Source organism: Fomitiporia mediterranea (genome assembly GCF_000271605.1).
Source record: "Fomitiporia mediterranea MF3/22 unplaced genomic scaffold FOMMEscaffold_8, whole genome shotgun sequence".
Taxonomy (NCBI): domain Eukaryota; kingdom Fungi; phylum Basidiomycota; class Agaricomycetes; order Hymenochaetales; family Hymenochaetaceae; genus Fomitiporia; species Fomitiporia mediterranea.
The window spans coordinates 2,091,955-2,109,439 of NW_006760393.1; the positions used below are offsets into that span (position 1 = coordinate 2,091,955).

Below are 17,485 nucleotides of genomic sequence, written 5' to 3' on the forward strand. Positions count from 1 at the left end.
CGCCGGCTCAATAAGAAAGCGACAACCAAGCCACAGCAGGCGCGCGCACACAAAAGGACGCGTCACGTACGTAAGCAGGCGTCGATCTCTTCAAAATTTGAGCCCTGATTTCTTGGGCATTTTTCTGGAGCCATCTGGTACTTCACGCATGTCAAGATGAACGCAACTCTAGGAGATCCGTTCCTACTAGCAAGCTATGGTCTTCCATCCATCTCAAAGAAAGGGAAAGGAAAGGAAAAGGCATCCGACGAACGGCACTTCATCTTCGCGAGTCATTCCAGTGTACCAAATAGTGACGACGGACAGGTAACACTTGCTGTTCAAGGCGATGGTATACACATATTTGAGGTGTGCACTATATCCATCTGTCGTTTCGCATTTTTTACGAGTGATTCTCACTAGCTTGGAGACCTACACCCAGTCTCTTCCCATGCACTCGGTCCCTCCACAAGTTTCGCGTCTTCACCTGTTACCCAGACCTGCTCAGAAGGAGAGGGCAGTGTACGATGGACATATGCAGCTATTCAATCCGCTCAAGACTTGAAGAAAGAAGATTCAGGCCGAGTAGTTTGGGCATGGAAGGAGCAGGTGGCCGGCGATGTCGGCTCGTCGCAAGACAAACTGTCAACGAAGGTGTGTGCAATTCTGGGACAGCTCAGCTGCGTTCGAATAATTGGTTGGTTCTTTCCCTACCTAGCTATCGCACGACGTTTCCCACCTTGTTGCCCTACGCGAATTAAATTCTATCGTCGCGGTATCCGGCACCGGCAGTTTCACGCGTTTGGACTTGGACCTGAATGTGAAGAACTCCTGGTCGCCGGAAAATGATTCACGAAGATTAATTAAATTATTCGAGTTTCCGCGACGAGATTGCCGATTCATCCCGGGAGAGAACCAACCAAACGGATCTGTCCTGGTCGTGTTCGTTGAAGATAACGCAAATATATTCCTGCAAAGCTTTGTTCTGGGACCCGAGGAAGAGATGAGCATTTCGGATCCGCTCGAGTTACCATTGGAAAATGCGAAGGATATCATTGACATCTCATGCAGTTCTGTCGGGAACATGAGCATACTTAGTGCGTCATATTTCGAAGCAATCAGTTCTTGATACTAAAACGACTCCCAGCGTCCAATGGGACGTGGATGTTCTACCTTCTCGAAGTCAGAGATGGCTTGACGAGTATATCACCCGGATCTTCGCCCTTGCAACTACGCTCCCTAACCTTTACTTCCGGAAGCAGTAATAAGGTGGCGGGACAAGTGTCTTTGCTGAGTCTCAGGTCATCGTTTGTTTTACTTGCTGGTATCACCTCAAAAGAAATTGCTCTTTTATTATGGGATATCCAATACGGCGTACTCCTTCACTCCGTAATGCTTCCTATCCCTGCAGGTCTCGAGAACTCTGCAAATGCATTATCAGTGCATCTCTCGCCAGGCAGCACATCTCAGGCAATTTTAGTGCTCTCACCGACATCGACGAATACAAAGCGCAATAGTCAATTTCGTTCAAACGTGTGGCTAGTCCCATTTTCCGTTCCTGAACGTTCAACTATTGCTCTCGCTATGGGCAAGGCAGCTCAGGGTTCACCGTGGCTCGCATCTAATGATTTACATTCTCCATCGAAAGACGGGGAGTCGCAAGGAAAGGAAGCGATGCTAAGGGACTTGCGAGAAGCAGTAGAGATGGAACAGTGGGAAACTGCCAATGACGTTTTCTTTAATTGGCTCAAACGTCACGAGCCAAAGGCGCAGAATCAAGATCCTTCTCATGCAGCTGCGGACGGCACTGCCACCAACGAACAGCGAGATGTGGAAATGACAGAAGGAGAAGTAGTGAAAGGTCAAGATAGCAAGGTTCGTACCGTCTTAACATCCTACTGTGCCGTGTATATTAACACAGACGAAACGTAGCGTCCTCCGTTGAAAAGTATTCTTGACCATGCATTTGTCGCCCGTATATTGTCGATCATTCTTCAATCCGAAGGACAAAAGAAACACTATTCACCGAAAATCGTTCGGTGTCTCGTAACCAGGTATCTTGTTAGCCATAGTATGGTGGCGTGTGGATTATTACAAGTTCTGGTTGAGCTGAATGATTGGGTAAGTGGACATATCAGGGCCAGGACACGAGTACTTATTATACCCTGGCCAGGAAACTATACGCGAATGCTTTACATATGTCGTGGACCTTCCCGAAAACGAGCTGATACGACTACTGCAACTCGTGGTTAAGCATCATCGGAATCAGGCTACCCCAGATGATGACATTATGCTCGTGGACAAGCCTAAGAAAAAATCGCGAGGTCCCTGGAATGAGATCCCCTCAGTCATTACCTTCCTGACTCGCGTCGTGGATTGCCCAGCGGCACCAGCTGCATGGCGTGTAGCACTCCGTGAACATTTTGCAGACGTTGAAAATCTTATGGTCTTGCTGACTATCTGTGACGAATGGTTGCGCGTGTTCACAGAGAAGGACTTGTCACTTGCACTTGGTGAGGTATCATTGAATGAACACAGCATTCCTGTTCCGGTCCAACCAAAAGCGAAGAAGTCGTCTCGCCAGAAGATACCTTCACTAGAGAATGTACGTGTAGCATTCATTTTCTTAGTCGCGGAGAGCTTCCTTCTGACTACGTCGCTCATACAGTTACTCACCTTCCTCCAAGCCATCCTAGACTCCTCCTTCCTCACCCTCCTTCAAAATCCCGCATCCCACGCTCTTCTCCAAAGTATCTCAGAAAACGTCTCACTAATCCAAGCCGAGAACCTCGGCCTAGTTGGGCTATGTGGACCACTCGACCCATTTGCTCGTGTACAACGAAAGTCGTTGGCAGATGCTGCTTCAGGAGGGAAGAAGCGCGATGAGGTTGATTGGCAGAAACGTCGGAAACAAGCGCATGAGCAGGCTGCGATTAGTTTAGGGCCTTATCAGGTGGAGGAGCTTGTGTTCTGATGTTGTGCTGTGCAAATGTAGGATATAGACCTTTTCTTCGTCAATAGCCTGTAAGCTTGATACAGGAGCGTGGGACGCAAACAGTCATTCTGTAATGGAACGGACTTTGCACAGAGATCCTAGCGTCGATCAATCTCGTTATCTTATCTCATCTAATGCGCCATTTAGGCATTATTTCGTCATTGCAATTTACAATTTCATTGAGTCAACTGAAGCCGGTAGGTCACCGGAACTACACAATTCGTCCTGAGTGAGATTGTTCTCTTTGTTCATACGATGGCGTATCGCGTTGCGATACTCACAGGTAGCTATACACCGCACATAATTCTTTGCAAACTAAGCCATTCGAACTAACCGATCTATAAATAGTCAGCGACACTGCGTCGAGAGATGCCTCTGCAGACAAGTCAGGTCCACTTGTTAAAGAACTCGTTACAGGAAAAGGCTTTGAAGTCGTCAATACGCTGATCGTATCAGATGAAGAGCAAGAAATCAGGCAAGCTGTCGTACGCTGGAGTGCATCTGGAGACGTGGATTGGATAATAACTACTGGAGGAACTGGATTTGGCGTCAGAGATCGAACTCCTGAAGTAAGCTACGCATTCTACGTACATATAAGAATGGCATAATTGAAATCTTTGGCTAGGCGATAAAGCCTTTGATAGAACGCGAAGCAGCTGGGATAATCCACTTGCTTCTCTCCGCATCACTTTCGCATACTCCACTTGCAGCTCTATCTCGTCCTATCGCTGGTACGGTGCGTGGTAGCAATACCCTCGTGGTCACACTTCCGGGGAGCACAAAAGCAGTACGTGAAAACATTAGCGCACTGATCGGGACCGAAGGCCCTGGGATTGGCGTCATTGGGCATGCACTCGAGCTGCTACGAGGCGGTTCAGGAAGAGAAGTACATTCGGCGTTGGCTCGAGGCGAGAACCCTGTCTCGCCCTTGAAACAGGAAACCAGTGGAATAGCTCAAGAACATGACTGTGGTCATCATCACCATCATCATGAGCACCGCTCACAATCGTCGTATGTTCAGGCCGATCCAAGTTCTTCAGGTGAGTATATGCACGTTTTGAATCAACAGGCCCAGGATACTAGCTTCACATTTAGTGGCTGCAAGGCATAGGATCTCGCCATTCCCTTTGATATCTTACGAAGCCGCATTGGGAGCTATATTCCATCACATACCGGTTACAGACGTCGTGAAACAAACGGTCAGCCAAAATTATGTATTCATCTAAGGATAGGGAACGATGAATGATTATTTTACAGGTTACATCGGCTTTGAAAGGATCCGTACTCGCCGAAGATGTATATGCATCTCATGATATCCCAGCGACACAGACGACGAACATGGATGGTTACGCGGTACGATGTATGCTCGTTGCATTTACTCCTCTCATTCAGAAACATCTAACTCGACACCTCAGCATCTGATGCACCTGGTGTCTATCAAGTTCTCACTCCTCAAACGCATGCGCTTGCGATCCCTCTTCCAACTGGAAATATTTACCGCATAAACACAGGGGCTCCGCTACCAGCTGGCACAGATAGCATCGTCATAGTCGAAGACACTCAACTAGTCTCTTCGACAGCGGACAACGAGGAGAAAGAAGTACGAACTTTGGCACAAGTCAAATCTGGGGAGAACGTTCGCGCCCCCGGTTCGGACGTGAGGAAAGGCGATCTAGTACTATCTAAAGGTGAGATAATCAGTGGGACTGGGGGTGAAATCGGGACGCTTGCGTTCGTAGGACGTAAGGAGGTTAGTCTCGATATACGGGGCCAGATTTCTCCGCTGAAGTGAGCAATACTGTCTTGTAGGTATCTGTTTTCCGTCGACCAGTTATCGCGGTCATGAGCACAGGCAATGAGCTAGTGGATCTTCAAGGTTCTTTGGAGGGGAAATCGCAATCGTATAATGCACAAGAAAGCTGGAGTGGAATCTGGGATACGAACCGTCCGTCCTTGAAAGCCGCTCTAGAAACAATGGGATATGAAGTTATAGATTTAGGAATCGTCAAGGACGAGTAAGGAGATCATTCTGCGGTGCTGACTAGTGCTAATTATCGTACGGATTCAACAGCACGCAATCGCACATCGAAACGCTGAGGAGTGGCCTCCAGCGAGCAGATTTAGTACTGACGACGGGTGGCACGTCAATGGGCGCCTCGGACTTGCTCAAACCTGTCATCGAGAAGCATCTCGGCGGGACAATTCATTTCGGACGCGTGACTATCAAACCGGGAAAGCCAACGACGTTTGCAACTATACCCGTAGGAAATGAAGAGAAACAGCGTTTCAAGCCCGTCTTCGCACTTCCCGGAAACCCTGCATCGGCACTTGTATGCTTCTACATATTCGTCGTTCCTGCGTTGAGAAAGCTGGGTGGCTGGCCCATATCGAAATGTCAGCTTCCGCGAGTGCGCGTTCAGGCAAGTAGAATAAATCTTTAAATTGCTTTCTTGCTTTACCTGATTCATATCCCATTGTCTTCAGCTCGCAGACTCGATGCGCCTAGATCCGCGGACAGAATTTCATCGCGTAGTGATTGGTGCTGGACCGGATGGGTTATTGGCAAGGAGCACGGGTGGACAACGATCAAGTCGTGTGGCAAGCCTAAGTGGAGCAAATGGACTAGTCGTGCTGCCACAGAAGAAAGAAGGCGGACCGGCCGAGTTGAAGGCTGGGGAAATAGCAGAAGCCATTTTGATTGGAGAAATTGTAATGGATTGATTGATTCTTGAAAGCGCAAGTGAGTATCTACATTAACAGAACAAATGTATCTCTGCTTTTCTACTTGCTGGAGGGAAAAATAAGAGTCCGTCAATTAATCAGCCTGCATTATTCGCATGAGTTGATTACCCTTCTGTTTGGTCAACTCTGTCATAAAACCATATGGCAAACTGAAGAATAGTAGTGGTACAACAATGTATGTAACTCTATGCTCGGGTACGAAGGGCGTCCACGTCATTCCCACGAGTATATTACCTTTTACGGCTCCATGTGTGCCTTCGTTTGACCGCAGCGCAACCCGAGCGTCATCGACTGCGACGCGTCTTTGTGGTCTACACTCTTCCCCGGCTCTCTGAGACTCCCTCTGTAAAGCTGTCTCAAGAATCGATGTGCTAAATAACACCAATCATGCTTAATTCTGGAAAACCAACCGTGCTTGATGAGCCTCTTGGCTCAGGAGCAGGTTCCTCACTTCCATTGCCTGTACTCGTCTCTTCAGGAATATGCACACTATTCGCCGTCTTCCTCTCGACCATGTCAATATTTCTGCATCTCAAGAACTATAGGAAGCCTATGCTTCAAAGGTACGTAACCGACTTGAATTGACCACGGTCGCCCCGAGACACGTTTCCGCTATACTTACATTCGCAATAGGATGGTTATTCGGATTATGGTCATGGTTCCTTTATACGCCGTTTCGTCCCTTATCTCTCTCTTTTCCCTGAACGCGGCCTTTGTAATTGATGCTATTCGTGACATATATGAGGTGCGGATTGCATTCCTTTGCTATTGATGATTAGCGTAACAGACTCCTGAATTCTACAGGCTTTCGTCATTTATTGCTTTTTCAATCTTCTACTCGGTTATCTCGGCGGAGAACGTTCCCTTCTTATCCTTTTGCATGGGCGCGAACCAAAACACACGGTATTTCCGATTAGTCTCTTCAAGAGGGAGATAGACGTCAGTGATCCCTATGTATTCCTCTTTCTCAAGAGGGGCATTATCCGTGAGTGGATTAGACTCTAGTCGTTGAAGTGGCCTTATCCTTGTTCTTATATTTCGTAATGCCTAAAGAATACGTCGAGGTGAAACCCGTACTCGCTGCCGCTACTCTCATCTTGAAAGCTGCTGGCAAATACAATGAAGGTCATTTCCGGGCCGACTCTGGATATCTGTACATCAGCATTGTGTATAATGTTAGCATATGCCTCAGCTTATATTGTCTTGCGATGTTTTGGGTGGTTGTAAACGATGACCTTAAGCCATTTCGGTAGGTGCCAAAGTACTTTCGTATTGTCGGCGTTAATCCGTTCTCTAGACCCATGCCCAAGTTCCTCTGTATCAAAGGCATCCTATTCTTCTCCTTCTGGCAGGCCATCTTCATTTCCATCCTTGTCAGCGCTGGGGCCATCCAGAAACTTGGGCCGTACACGGATCAAGAACATATATCTCTTGGTCTCACCGATACTCTCATTTGCTTTGAAATGCCGTTGTTTGCCATCGCGCACATGTATGCGTTCTCGCATACAGATTACATTGACCGTGACCTTATGTACGCGGCACGTATGCCAATGTACTATGCCTTCCGAGATGCATTTGGCTTGAAGGATGTTGTGGAAGATGCCAAGACGACGTTGAGGGGTGAGGGGATGGATTATAGGGAATTTGAGCCGGCAGAGGGGTTCATTCATCAAGGCAGTGGGCGAGACAGGCGAATAAAGGCTGGACTGCGCTACGCACAAGGAGGACAAAAGAAATACTGGTTACCGATGCCAGCAGACGTGACGGAGCGCGATGGAACTTCCAGTCGAGCTAGACATGTCGGCGTTCAAGAAGATGATGAAGAGGTCTACGCTCCTCTTTTGGAGGACCAGGCTGCTGACGTGGTCCATGAGGCTAGCAACACACGCAGAGAGAAGGCAATGATAGAACACCGAGGCTTTGAGCTTCCTTTCGGTGATCCAGATCCTGAGGAAGAAATGCTGTACGAGCAGAGTCGGAAATATCTGTTTGGCGACTATATGTACCCATGCATCGATGCGAGCTCCGAAATTGCTCGCAAAGCTATGTGGGAGGAAGAAGAACGTGTATTGCGTGACGAGCGGAATGCTTACTTCTCACCGTTGCGCAGCTCGACGAACTTGCTTCCTGGCGAGAAACGACCTTCTGGATACGGTGCTGTCCGTGGTGGACCGACCCTCATTAGTCGGCATTCCTCTACGAGTACTACTAGCGATTCAAGTGGAGGGAAGGGGAAAGGGAAACTTCGACGCGATCCCTACCCACGGGATGCATGGACAAACAATGGTCCAGTAATAGACAAGTCTGAATTACATATACCTCCACCCGAAGACGGCGTGAGGTTAACATGGACAAAGGACTCGCGACAAGCCAGTAGGTCGAGAAACGTGCGCTCTCCGCCAGCCTCATCCTCTCCCTACCTCCGTCAGACGCACAGTTCTTTATCATCCTCAGACCGATCTAGTCCATCATCTCCAGGCGCAAGACGGAATCTGCCAACGGATGCGGTAGATCTCATAGTGGAGAACGAACCAGCGGCTGTGCAAGAGATGTCCCGGGAGCGACAGCATGGGGAGCCTGCTGTAAGAGGTTCAGGCTGGCGAAAGGCCTACACGAAAGGTCATTTTATCCCAGACGGCAAGGTTGAACAGGAGGGACTTGAGGGAACTCGAGGCGTCGAACCTACGAGTGAAGCTGTAGAGCATCCCGAAAGTTGGCACAAAGATACAGTCATCGAAGTCGCCGGTGACGAGGTTTCTCGCGCTACAACACCACCTCCACATGCACAAGTCTCTATGCCACATTCACCTCCTCATGAGGAGAATCCTTGGGCTTGAACACTTTTTTTGGATAGGCACACATTTGTTCCGTTTGATTCCGTTTTTATTCGCTTTTGTTCTGTGACACGACGCATTGTACAAACATTTCAGGTGACTTATCGCGCAATTTCGGCATTCTGTTAGCACTTTGGAATACCATACATCTTTGTATTAGTACATGGTACACGTTTAATAGTACACGGTATGCAAGCTCTACGGGTGTGTCGTCAGTGGTCATATCGCAGGGTCGTATTCGGCTTCCTATAAGCGCATTAAGTTTAGCAATATGAAAGAGATGAAAGGAGGCATACTAAGCCATCCAACTCGGCCTGGAGAGCTTGAAGTTCCCGTTCCAAGTTTTGTCGCTGCCCAGTAAGTAATCGGCGCTTTCGCTCTTCCATTCTACCCTGAAAGGTTCGTTGTGTCGCAGCTTTCGTGACATGCGCGTGGTCCGCCTAGTTCACCATCCATAAACATTCTTTTCTTATGGACGTAGGCTATGAGCGTACCTTCGTCTTCAAAGAGTGCTGTTTCCGCTCAAGCGCTTTGAGGCCTTTCTTTGCGCGCTCGATGAGCTCTAGGATTTGCGGCTCGATCTCCTCCGTTAGATCTTCTTTATACTTCTTCACCATAGACTCGTTCACGAATAGATACACCTATAGTAAATCATTATAGTTAAGCCATAGCGTCTTACTACCAACGGAAGGTCGCTGCGTACCCGTTGGCTCTCAAGAACACGTTGCATGCGTTTGAGGTCGAACGTGCCATTCCGGAGGAGCTGTTGCGTGTCGTACGTCTCTGTGCATACGTCCCGGAGGTTGTTTACACAGTCAAATAAGCTTGGACTGCACACGGCACCAGAATCCCTGACTGCATGGCTTCCGCCGGTGAATATCGATTCGCGCGGAACGCGAGACATGATTTTGTTTTGTTTAGTCCACTTGAACGCTTCGAGTCTAAGTGCCAAACACGCGAAAGAATGGATCACGTGAACTCGGCACCCGCCCATTTGCCAAACGTATAAATTCACCCAAAAATTTCGAAGCAAGTTTCTTTCTTCATGGTGTCTGTCCGAACGTCCTGAAGCTCCCGCCCTCTCCTGGGCACAGTGCTCCTTCACGGGTAGCTCTGCATGGTGTTATGCATTCTGTTCGGCAGAGCGAGGTGTCCCCTGGTCTTTCGGGGTTGGGGTTGACGCTCACCAGAACGACGGTCCTCCACGCGTGCCAACTCTTCAACTCGTTTGTATCTCGTATTGCGGCTGAGTCTGCTCTTCGGAGTGTTGATTCGTTGCTTGCGGGAGAGAGTTATTGAGGATACGTGTTGGAGCACCGGGCGTCATATTCCTGTACCTCCCGTATACAGCTACTATGTGGCCTTGACGGTCTGGTTAAACCATGACGCTTACATAATTTTCTTCAACTTATCGGGACCTTTGTCCTCTTACGGGTACAATATCTATGTGCAATGCTTGCCAATGAAATAACGCTAGAATGAAGTCCGAAAAGTGCAAGATCTATGTACACTAACTAGACTAGACCTGGTACAATCTACTTCCGTCGCCGTTCATCGACATCCCGGTATTCACTCTCGTCATCACTTCCCTCGCCGACATCAAATATCGCCTCACCCTCCATAGCTCGGCTTTTACCCTTATAATTTCCGTTCTCTCCATGCCCATCCATATCGTGCCCGTTGATATTTTGACTCAGTGGTATCGCTTCCTCTGAGTTGCCAATTTTGAGCTTCCCTATCCTTCGTCGTCGTCGACAGAATAAGAATAGTCCGATAGCCAGTGCGATGAGTACGAGTACGAGAGCAGCTGATCCAGCGTTGTAGTATGCTACAAAGCACAACATTAGGCATCGGCAACCTAGATGGAATAAGGCGACACTCACCTTCCCACATCGCTTTATCTTGCTCCGGAGTCTTACCAGGAGGTACCGGTATTTTCGAGTCACCATCTTCTTCACCCTCCAAGACGACCGGTACAGGCTTTTCCTCATCACCGACTTTACTCGGTATGCGCGCCGAACCGTCAGCAATAGCAGAGAAGTTGACACCCATGAATCGCAAGATCATATCGTGTGCTATTAATGGAACGTCGTATGGTACCATGTGCGACGAGTTGAAAATCTTCACGTAGGTAAGCCCTCGCGACTCCACCCACGTTCCGGCTGGTGTACCATCTACGGACCATTGTTCGGTTTTCACAGTCTATTGCACAATAAATAAATAAATTGAAAGTGGGTGTTCCGTTGATGGAGTGAACTCACCCCTAAGCCCTTCTCACCATTCCATTCCATGTCCTGAATGAGAGCCTCGATACCCATGTAATTGCATATGAAGTCCTGGTCGCCCGCAAAGAGCATGACAGGGACTTTCTCGACAAGTTTCGGGAGGATAGTTATTGACGATGGAGATTCGCGATTCCGCAATTCACGGCCGACTCGACCGCTGCACTCAACCCATGACTCTGATTTAGCATCGGCGTGGAATGCGTGGACAACTTCTTTACGCTACGTGAAAAGTAAGAATCAAGATTCCTGTGCCAATTGGTAAAACGAACTTACACCGAGATACGCCTTCACGTCTGGTAGAGGCGGTGGCCAATTCATACCACAAGCACCTTCATCATCCACTAAACGAACGTCATAGACATTCATACATTTCTTCTTCCCATCAACACTTTTCTGACGGTTAGTAATCATGCAAGCTTGTAAGAGGTAGAATGGCTCACACAATGTCTCGCGACATTGCAACAGAAGTGACGAGGCTCTCGCATTTTGATATTTGTATCGGAACCGGTCCAGTAACCTTGTCGAGGTCAGCTATACAGTCATCTGTGTCCTGTTTTATTTTTTTCCATATCTGAAGGGGACACTGTGAGGAGCGAGTATTGTAGGGCAGTGCATGAAAACCTACGTCAGAATTTTCCTCTATGAGAGCGTGTTTGACTGCATAGTCGAGATAGGCGGGGTATTGATGATGTGCATCGATCCATCCATTACCAATTGCTAGTCCGTTTAAACTAATGCCCAAGTTTGAAGAAATAATAGCATCGCCTGAAGGGACAAGTTTCAGCATTCAACGCCTCTCTGATTAAAATTTGGACGCACCAATGTAAGGAATGTATTGACCAGCGTAGCTTTCGCCACCAATATAAGTCTACGGTTAAAGCGACTAAGACTCAACTGAACAAAGTAGAGACGCAATACTTACATCCATTACTTTGTATTCCGGAAATACCTGATAGAAATTACGCATGAACTCTACCACCTGATCCGCAGCCTATATCCGAACTTGGGTCAATATTGGAGACAAGGGCGCAGATACCCAAGAACTTACATCGGACAATTCGTGAACGTATCGGTCCGTGCTCGTATACGAATAACCGGTGCCAGCTGGCTGATCGACTTGGAACAATACAAAGGTTACAAAAAAGATGAAGGATAATTACACATAAAGCTCACCATATACTATGTTCGTATACTCTTCCCAACCTCCCTCTACAGTTTCCAAGCCCCCATTCCCGTCAGGCCGGAACGGCCCAGTCTCCATCATTAATCCGTCAAATGACGAGCAACCCGGTCCGCCCTGTACACATCTCGCCCGTCAGCCGTCCGTAGAAGATATTCAAGACATACAAGATACAGCTCGAAGGGGAACAGACTTACATTGAACCAGAAAAGTATTCGCTCCTTGTCAGCAGTGCGCCGTGCTTTGATGAGTACGAAGAACAGATGCGCGGTCACGGTTGTTGAAGGAAGGTGTTCGGCGTCTGGGTCGGATGATAAATGTCCCGAGTAGATGTGTAAAGGATGTGCCTCATCCTGATGTAAATCCGGCAGCGATTGAACGTAGAAAGCTGCGGCGGAGGGTACTATGCGAACCCAGGTCATCGTGTGAGCAGGACAATAACCAATGCAACCTAGACAATGCAGACTCACTGTCCGTTGGTGCTGCCCATACCGAGAATAGCTGTATCAGCAGCCCAAAGGTTGAGAAAAGAAATCCTAAGGATAGCTCTCGCATAGCGAGCTGTACCGGAAAGTCTCCCAGGGTCGAGATAGAATAGGAAGACGAAGAGGAGGGTGAGATGCCGAGCAAACTTTGAGCAACTTTGCTCGTTGTTCTAGTATTTAGTGGCGCACTGTGCTCTATACACTTCCCGGAGGGTATTGAGGGGGATAGCTAGCGTCTGGCACCGTGATGGTGCCGTACAAAGCGGAGGTACTTGACAGTGAGTACGTGGACAGAGCAACGAGACGCGGCGCAGATCGACGCGCAGCTGCATGTCTTCCACCGAAGCAAATATTCAAAACTTAAAATTAAATTCCATCAACCAGATATCCAATCATTCAAATAAATACATCCATAATATCATCAAGGCTATTCAAAAGCAAGAAAGAGTACGACAATCCAAAACGCGTAATGTTATTTCTTCCCTCCTTTTCTCTTTTTCGGCCCAGACGCCGCTGCCTGCGGTTGCACATTCGTTGGCGGAGAAGCTGCCTCTGCAGAGCGAGGAGGCTGGGGAGTATTAGCCTGAGTTGTCCGCTTCGCTTTGGTGGAAGGCCATAGAGACTTGGTATTGTGCATGATATTGACGATTAACGATGCCACGGAGCCAGATATGACAAGCAGGAGCCAACGTGGTACCATGACAGTGATATCATATACTTTCGCTAAGGCCGCCGCGAAGTAGTCCATGATGAACTCCCTGCAGCATTCATGATTAGAATTTCCTTCAATATAAGATTACCAAAAGTTCATACCTGCTGCCTCCAGGTCCAAAAGGCGAACGCCAGGGTTCGGTCTGCTCCCACGCGTCGACCTTCAGGAACTCGTGGAGTATTTCTCCCTGCAGGCGAATCTGCCCCGGTCGATAAAAGCGCAGAGTTTGCCCTCTATCTTTGGCTACAACGAGGAACGGTCCCCTGGAACACCTCAATCTCAATCAGACAAAAAATGTTTGCCAAAGGCTTACCTCCATACATTCCATTTCGTCGTGATCCTCGTAACATTCATATAGTCGATTCGTCCCCAGCGCACGTGAGGTAAGTCTCCGGCATTCTGAGTAAGGTTAAACGCCAAGTCAAATTGCTCGTCGACAAATTTCGAGATTCCCTCTCTCTGTGCAGCCGTCAGAGAGCTGTTGGAATATCATAACAGTCAGTAAGAGCCTCTCATGCAGAATGCAGTAGGACAAACATGACAATGAACCAGATTCGATCCTTCTCTTCCTCCAGTGTCTCAAACTTTTCCTCGACAACCAAATCCTCGTAGTTATCATCGGTAAGCAGTGGGATTCTCTCATCCCATATTTTCTCTTGAGCGCGAGCGGCCTCTAGCTTCTCCGTAATGTTCACACCAGCCCGACCAAATAACGCCTGCACTGGTCCGGACTCAAGAAGAGACTCGAGACTAAGCAACGATGAAAGTCTCTTCACTGATGCCTTGACATCCGAGTTTACCCGCCGCTGCTGTGCGCTTGGTGTATCTGTTGCAGCTGGAGGAACAGGTCCTGTTTCAACAGTTTGATAAGTGTATCCCGTCTGACCCTTAACAACAGGCTCTCCAGGCTTCCATCCCTCAGAAATGTACTGTGCTGAGACGAAGCTTAGAGCAGGGAGGACAGCAGTCAGAAAGGAGGACAACCTCATCGTCGTAGAATAAAGAGAGAGGAGAGCCAGAGGTCGAATAATAAGAACACGCGCCTAATGTCCCAAGTTGTCGATCTCCCATGTGGGCGGGCGAGACCCTTAGATAAGATAAACAAACAGTCCAAATAGAGATCCACATCTATTTCCTGTTTTGCCGTTAAAAGATTACATTTGCAGCAGTCAAACGAAATGTCTCCGTACCAAGGCATATAGCCGAGGCTTGATGGGACGAATCGATTCTCTTGTTTCGATAAATACATAGTACAGTTCATGGGCTGCGCATATATTATTTCGGATTTGATCTGGGCAATTGCGATTTACTCCCAGACTCCTAAAGTGTCCCAGTCACCCTTCGCTTGACCTTCCCTCACCCACCCAAGCCGATCCATCGTCAACCCGGCAACTCTCACGAACACTGTTCCATCCAGAAGTTCTGCACCTTCAAGCTCAGTTCCCTTCCAAATTCCAGCCGGGCTGTCGCCGTATTGTTGGGCGTACTGAGCAAAAGCGCGCTGAAGCTTCGGAAGGTGCTCATTCGGATGCAAGATCGTGCTTTGAAGAAGGGCGAACCATGCATTCGGCGTCAGGACATCCTTTACAAGTGTCTCTTTATCAGGTGAGAGCTTCGGTCCCGGAGCAGTCAAGGTGGGAGAAGTGCGCGAGTAGAAGCTCGCGATGGGAATCGCCGGACGTCCTCGGGCCACCCAAACAGTAAGAGCAGATGCCAAGAACGAACGGAAAAGAATTGCCTGAGCTTGAGGAGATAGATGCTCAATGAACATCGGCAAGAATAGCGACGAAGTAACAAGGTGCATCCTGTAGACACGTTACTATTTGTCTGAATCCCAGAAAGAGGATAAACTCACGTAAAGAAATCAGCTTGATATTCTTTACCCTCTTGCAAACCAGCTACCCCATACAAGAGGGTCACAAGGTAAAACAGCTCCACGACTTTTGCCTTCACTTCGGCCTTGTCGTTCGTGTTGACAGCCCATTGCTCGGCGTACTTCCTGATGAGGTCTCCTCGTCTACCAAGCACTTCCATCATTGGGAACACCCTTACGTTCCTCCTATACTCCATCTCGGACTCGTTACCCCTCTTTCTGGGTATCGTGCAGGCAGATCCAGGCGCGAGCTCTGGGTCCTTCAACATCTTTGCAATAATAGAAAAGGAGTGGATTCCAGCGGGCTTTCCGGATAATGTCAGTGCGGATGACAAGCGTGATGTGAGTGAGTCGGAAGTAAACAGAGATCTTGGCAGTAAAGCATCAACGTCGCTACCCCTCTGGACACAAGCCATGGCCAAACCTGTTAAGACAATGTTGATTACTGACCCCGCAATAAAGCATATTAACGGTACAAACCTTCCGCGATCATACCAGGTGAATCAAACTCGAGGCCATACCCAACATGGATGTATGGATGGAAGACTCCAGACACGAACCGGTTGACCATCTGGGGCTGCTTCTTGTCATCCGTAATACTATTGACCCAGTTCGCACTTGTTGCAAAGACGTATTTATCGAGCACTGCATCTACGCTCGAACTCATCATAGCCTTAGTGAAGAATGCGACGTATGCTCGAAAGTATCTTAAGGTCGCGGTAAATCCATCACCAATCTAGTGAATGACCAACAAATCTAACAATTACCTCTCATCGTTGAAATATTCCATCCAGTTCGATTCCGTAATTTCGTTAGGAGGTTCGATTGCATTTCTCTGGTAATTTGCGTTCGCTTCGAACGCTGCCTCCAAAACCTTCGGAGGAGCACCCAGTGTATAAATAGCATATAAGTGATGCGTCAAATGGCTATAACACAATTATATTAGTATCATTCCGCATTAAACCTTGGCGTTATAAGGGCCATACTTATGGAAACCCATCTCGTTAAAGAAAATGTGATAGCGGTCATGATTTTCTTTCAACAGTTTGACAAGCGACTTTGCAGAATCGGAAGAGAAACCAGGGAATTGCGTAGGTGCAAGACCTACTACCGTGGGTGGTTTTGGCAACGGGAACAAAGCGTCAAGAGTCTTCTCTGGAGTGGAGGTCACCATTATTGCAGCTTTCGAAGGCGAAATGTCGATCAATGTACGATGTGAGTAGAGTCTGCTCTGAGCACATGTACTGCAGCCACTTTTATACGACACCAATCCAATGGTGTTTGGGACATTATGGACACGAGACTTGCGTGGCGAAACACAGGAGTAGATGGATTTGCTCCCATACTTGCGAGTGAGCCGGAGTAAGCATGTGACCGCCATGTGATGACACGTGCTAGATTACTGCGAAAGATGCGTCATGAACCATTTCATTTAGCGTCGTGGAAGCTTCCACACTCACCACGTACGCTGACTATGGGCGGGAGATTGTCCACGTTGAGCTTACTCAGCCGAGGTCTTCCTGCGACTCGGACTTCCCCCTTCTTCAGTCGTAATGAGCGCATTCGATTCCTAAGTCTTTATAATGTCTAGCGCCCAGTAGGCTCCGTTTGAGGGTCACGCAATCGTGCCGTCAGGCTTGTCAGTGAATTTAAGATTAATGCATCACACCCAATTGGTTTGCATATTGACCTTGTTCAGGCGTTGACTGTCAGCAGTCACACAGTCTCCTCTCTGAGACCATAACTTCCATCACAATGAACAATTACTGCATGCACTCGCTGTGCAAGCACTAGCAATTGACATGTGTGTTAGCAGAAAGAGAGAAGGTCCTTTGTAAAAGGCAATCTCTGAGAAAGTAATCCAGCAGGTGGAGCCTGACTAGTACAGTCAATGGGTGTTGGATAAAAGCTAATTAGAGACTATCACCTTGAGCACGGTGGTTGGTGCTAACATGCCTCAATTCACAATGCAAGAAAATTTTACGATTTAGAATGTGATTGTTTTCAGAGAAAGCATACAAAGTTCACAAATTAATAATGGAATAGGGGCATCTGCTTCTCCTCACTTTGTTCTTCCAACACTAACAATATTTATTCTTCATGGTAGTCTTGACTCTCAAGTTCAGTACAAGACAAATTACTACATATGTAGGCATAATTAAAACTTCACAAAGCTCCCCGATCTTGTTTTTCACTCTTTCGTGTTCATACCCTCTGGTCTCATCTTAACCATCCGAGCCATTTTAGCTGTGAGTGCTGTAACTTGGCCAAAGAGCGTACAATCCAATAGTTCTGACCCCTCAAGCACTATTTCACCTGAGATTCTAAAAGAACAGTTGCTACAATTCTTTTGGATGCACTGAGCTTGTATGTGCCAGTGTGTACCTTCCGAACATTGCA

At 47.9% G+C, this 17,485-nt stretch overlaps 7 protein-coding genes across 7 annotated transcripts; 3 read left to right on the top strand and 4 right to left on the bottom strand.

Moving 5' to 3' along the window:
• Positions 1-156: 156 nt before the first annotated feature.
• FOMMEDRAFT_147908 (uncharacterized protein) lies at positions 157-5,732 on the top strand (the record flags this gene model as incomplete). Its single annotated transcript, XM_007268571.1, has 17 exons — positions 157-348; positions 403-633; positions 698-1,076; positions 1,127-1,854; positions 1,912-2,100; positions 2,153-2,584; positions 2,648-2,932; positions 2,975-3,003; positions 3,122-3,171; positions 3,323-3,543; positions 3,600-4,014; positions 4,070-4,173; positions 4,232-4,334; positions 4,390-4,724; positions 4,784-4,989; positions 5,046-5,394; positions 5,459-5,732. 17 exons carry the CDS (start codon positions 157-159, stop codon positions 5,693-5,695), a joined length of 4,485 nt encoding a protein of 1,494 aa, XP_007268633.1. The 3' UTR covers positions 5,696-5,732.
• A 371-nt stretch (positions 5,733-6,103) lies between these two features.
• On the top strand, positions 6,104-7,758 carry FOMMEDRAFT_89521 (DUF300-domain-containing protein; the record flags this gene model as incomplete). The annotated part of the gene is made up of 5 exons (XM_007268572.1): positions 6,104-6,279; positions 6,350-6,461; positions 6,521-6,701; positions 6,770-6,965; positions 7,014-7,758. Coding segments are annotated over 5 exons (1,410 nt in total), but the record flags the coding sequence as incomplete, so codon positions are not given.
• A 1,274-nt stretch (positions 7,759-9,032) lies between these two features.
• Positions 9,033-9,454, bottom strand: FOMMEDRAFT_89977 (uncharacterized protein; the record flags this gene model as incomplete). Its single annotated transcript, XM_007268573.1, has 2 exons — positions 9,033-9,191; positions 9,254-9,454. 2 exons carry the CDS (start codon positions 9,452-9,454, stop codon positions 9,033-9,035), a joined length of 360 nt encoding a protein of 119 aa, XP_007268635.1.
• A 60-nt stretch (positions 9,455-9,514) lies between these two features.
• On the top strand, positions 9,515-9,849 carry FOMMEDRAFT_158494 (uncharacterized protein; the record flags this gene model as incomplete). Its single annotated transcript, XM_007268574.1, has 2 exons — positions 9,515-9,553; positions 9,622-9,849. The coding sequence occupies 2 exons, from the start codon at positions 9,515-9,517 to the stop codon at positions 9,847-9,849; spliced, it is 267 nt and encodes an 88-aa protein (XP_007268636.1).
• A 236-nt stretch (positions 9,850-10,085) lies between these two features.
• Positions 10,086-12,437, bottom strand: FOMMEDRAFT_90430 (KEX1 protein; the record flags this gene model as incomplete). Its single annotated transcript, XM_007268575.1, has 11 exons — positions 10,086-10,378; positions 10,434-10,752; positions 10,812-11,054; positions 11,109-11,228; positions 11,278-11,406; positions 11,461-11,600; positions 11,655-11,703; positions 11,758-11,826; positions 11,884-11,951; positions 12,009-12,132; positions 12,213-12,437. The coding sequence occupies 11 exons, from the start codon at positions 12,435-12,437 to the stop codon at positions 10,086-10,088; spliced, it is 1,779 nt and encodes a 592-aa protein (XP_007268637.1).
• Positions 12,438-12,881: 444 nt separating this feature from the next.
• On the bottom strand, positions 12,882-14,346 carry FOMMEDRAFT_126226 (uncharacterized protein). Its single transcript, XM_007268576.1, has 4 exons — positions 13,750-14,346; positions 13,526-13,690; positions 13,314-13,475; positions 12,882-13,258 (listed from the first exon to the last, which is right to left on the bottom strand). The coding sequence occupies exons 1-4, from the start codon at positions 14,199-14,201 to the stop codon at positions 12,973-12,975; spliced, it is 1,065 nt and encodes a 354-aa protein (XP_007268638.1). The 5' UTR covers positions 14,202-14,346; the 3' UTR covers positions 12,882-12,972.
• Positions 14,347-14,357: 11 nt separating this feature from the next.
• On the bottom strand, positions 14,358-16,305 carry FOMMEDRAFT_126229 (uncharacterized protein). The gene is made up of 5 exons (XM_007268577.1): positions 16,072-16,305; positions 15,853-16,011; positions 15,566-15,792; positions 15,068-15,509; positions 14,358-15,017 (listed from the first exon to the last, which is right to left on the bottom strand). Exons 1-5 carry the CDS (start codon positions 16,257-16,259, stop codon positions 14,519-14,521), a joined length of 1,515 nt encoding a protein of 504 aa, XP_007268639.1. The 5' UTR covers positions 16,260-16,305; the 3' UTR covers positions 14,358-14,518.
• Positions 16,306-17,485: the final 1,180 nt, after the last annotated feature.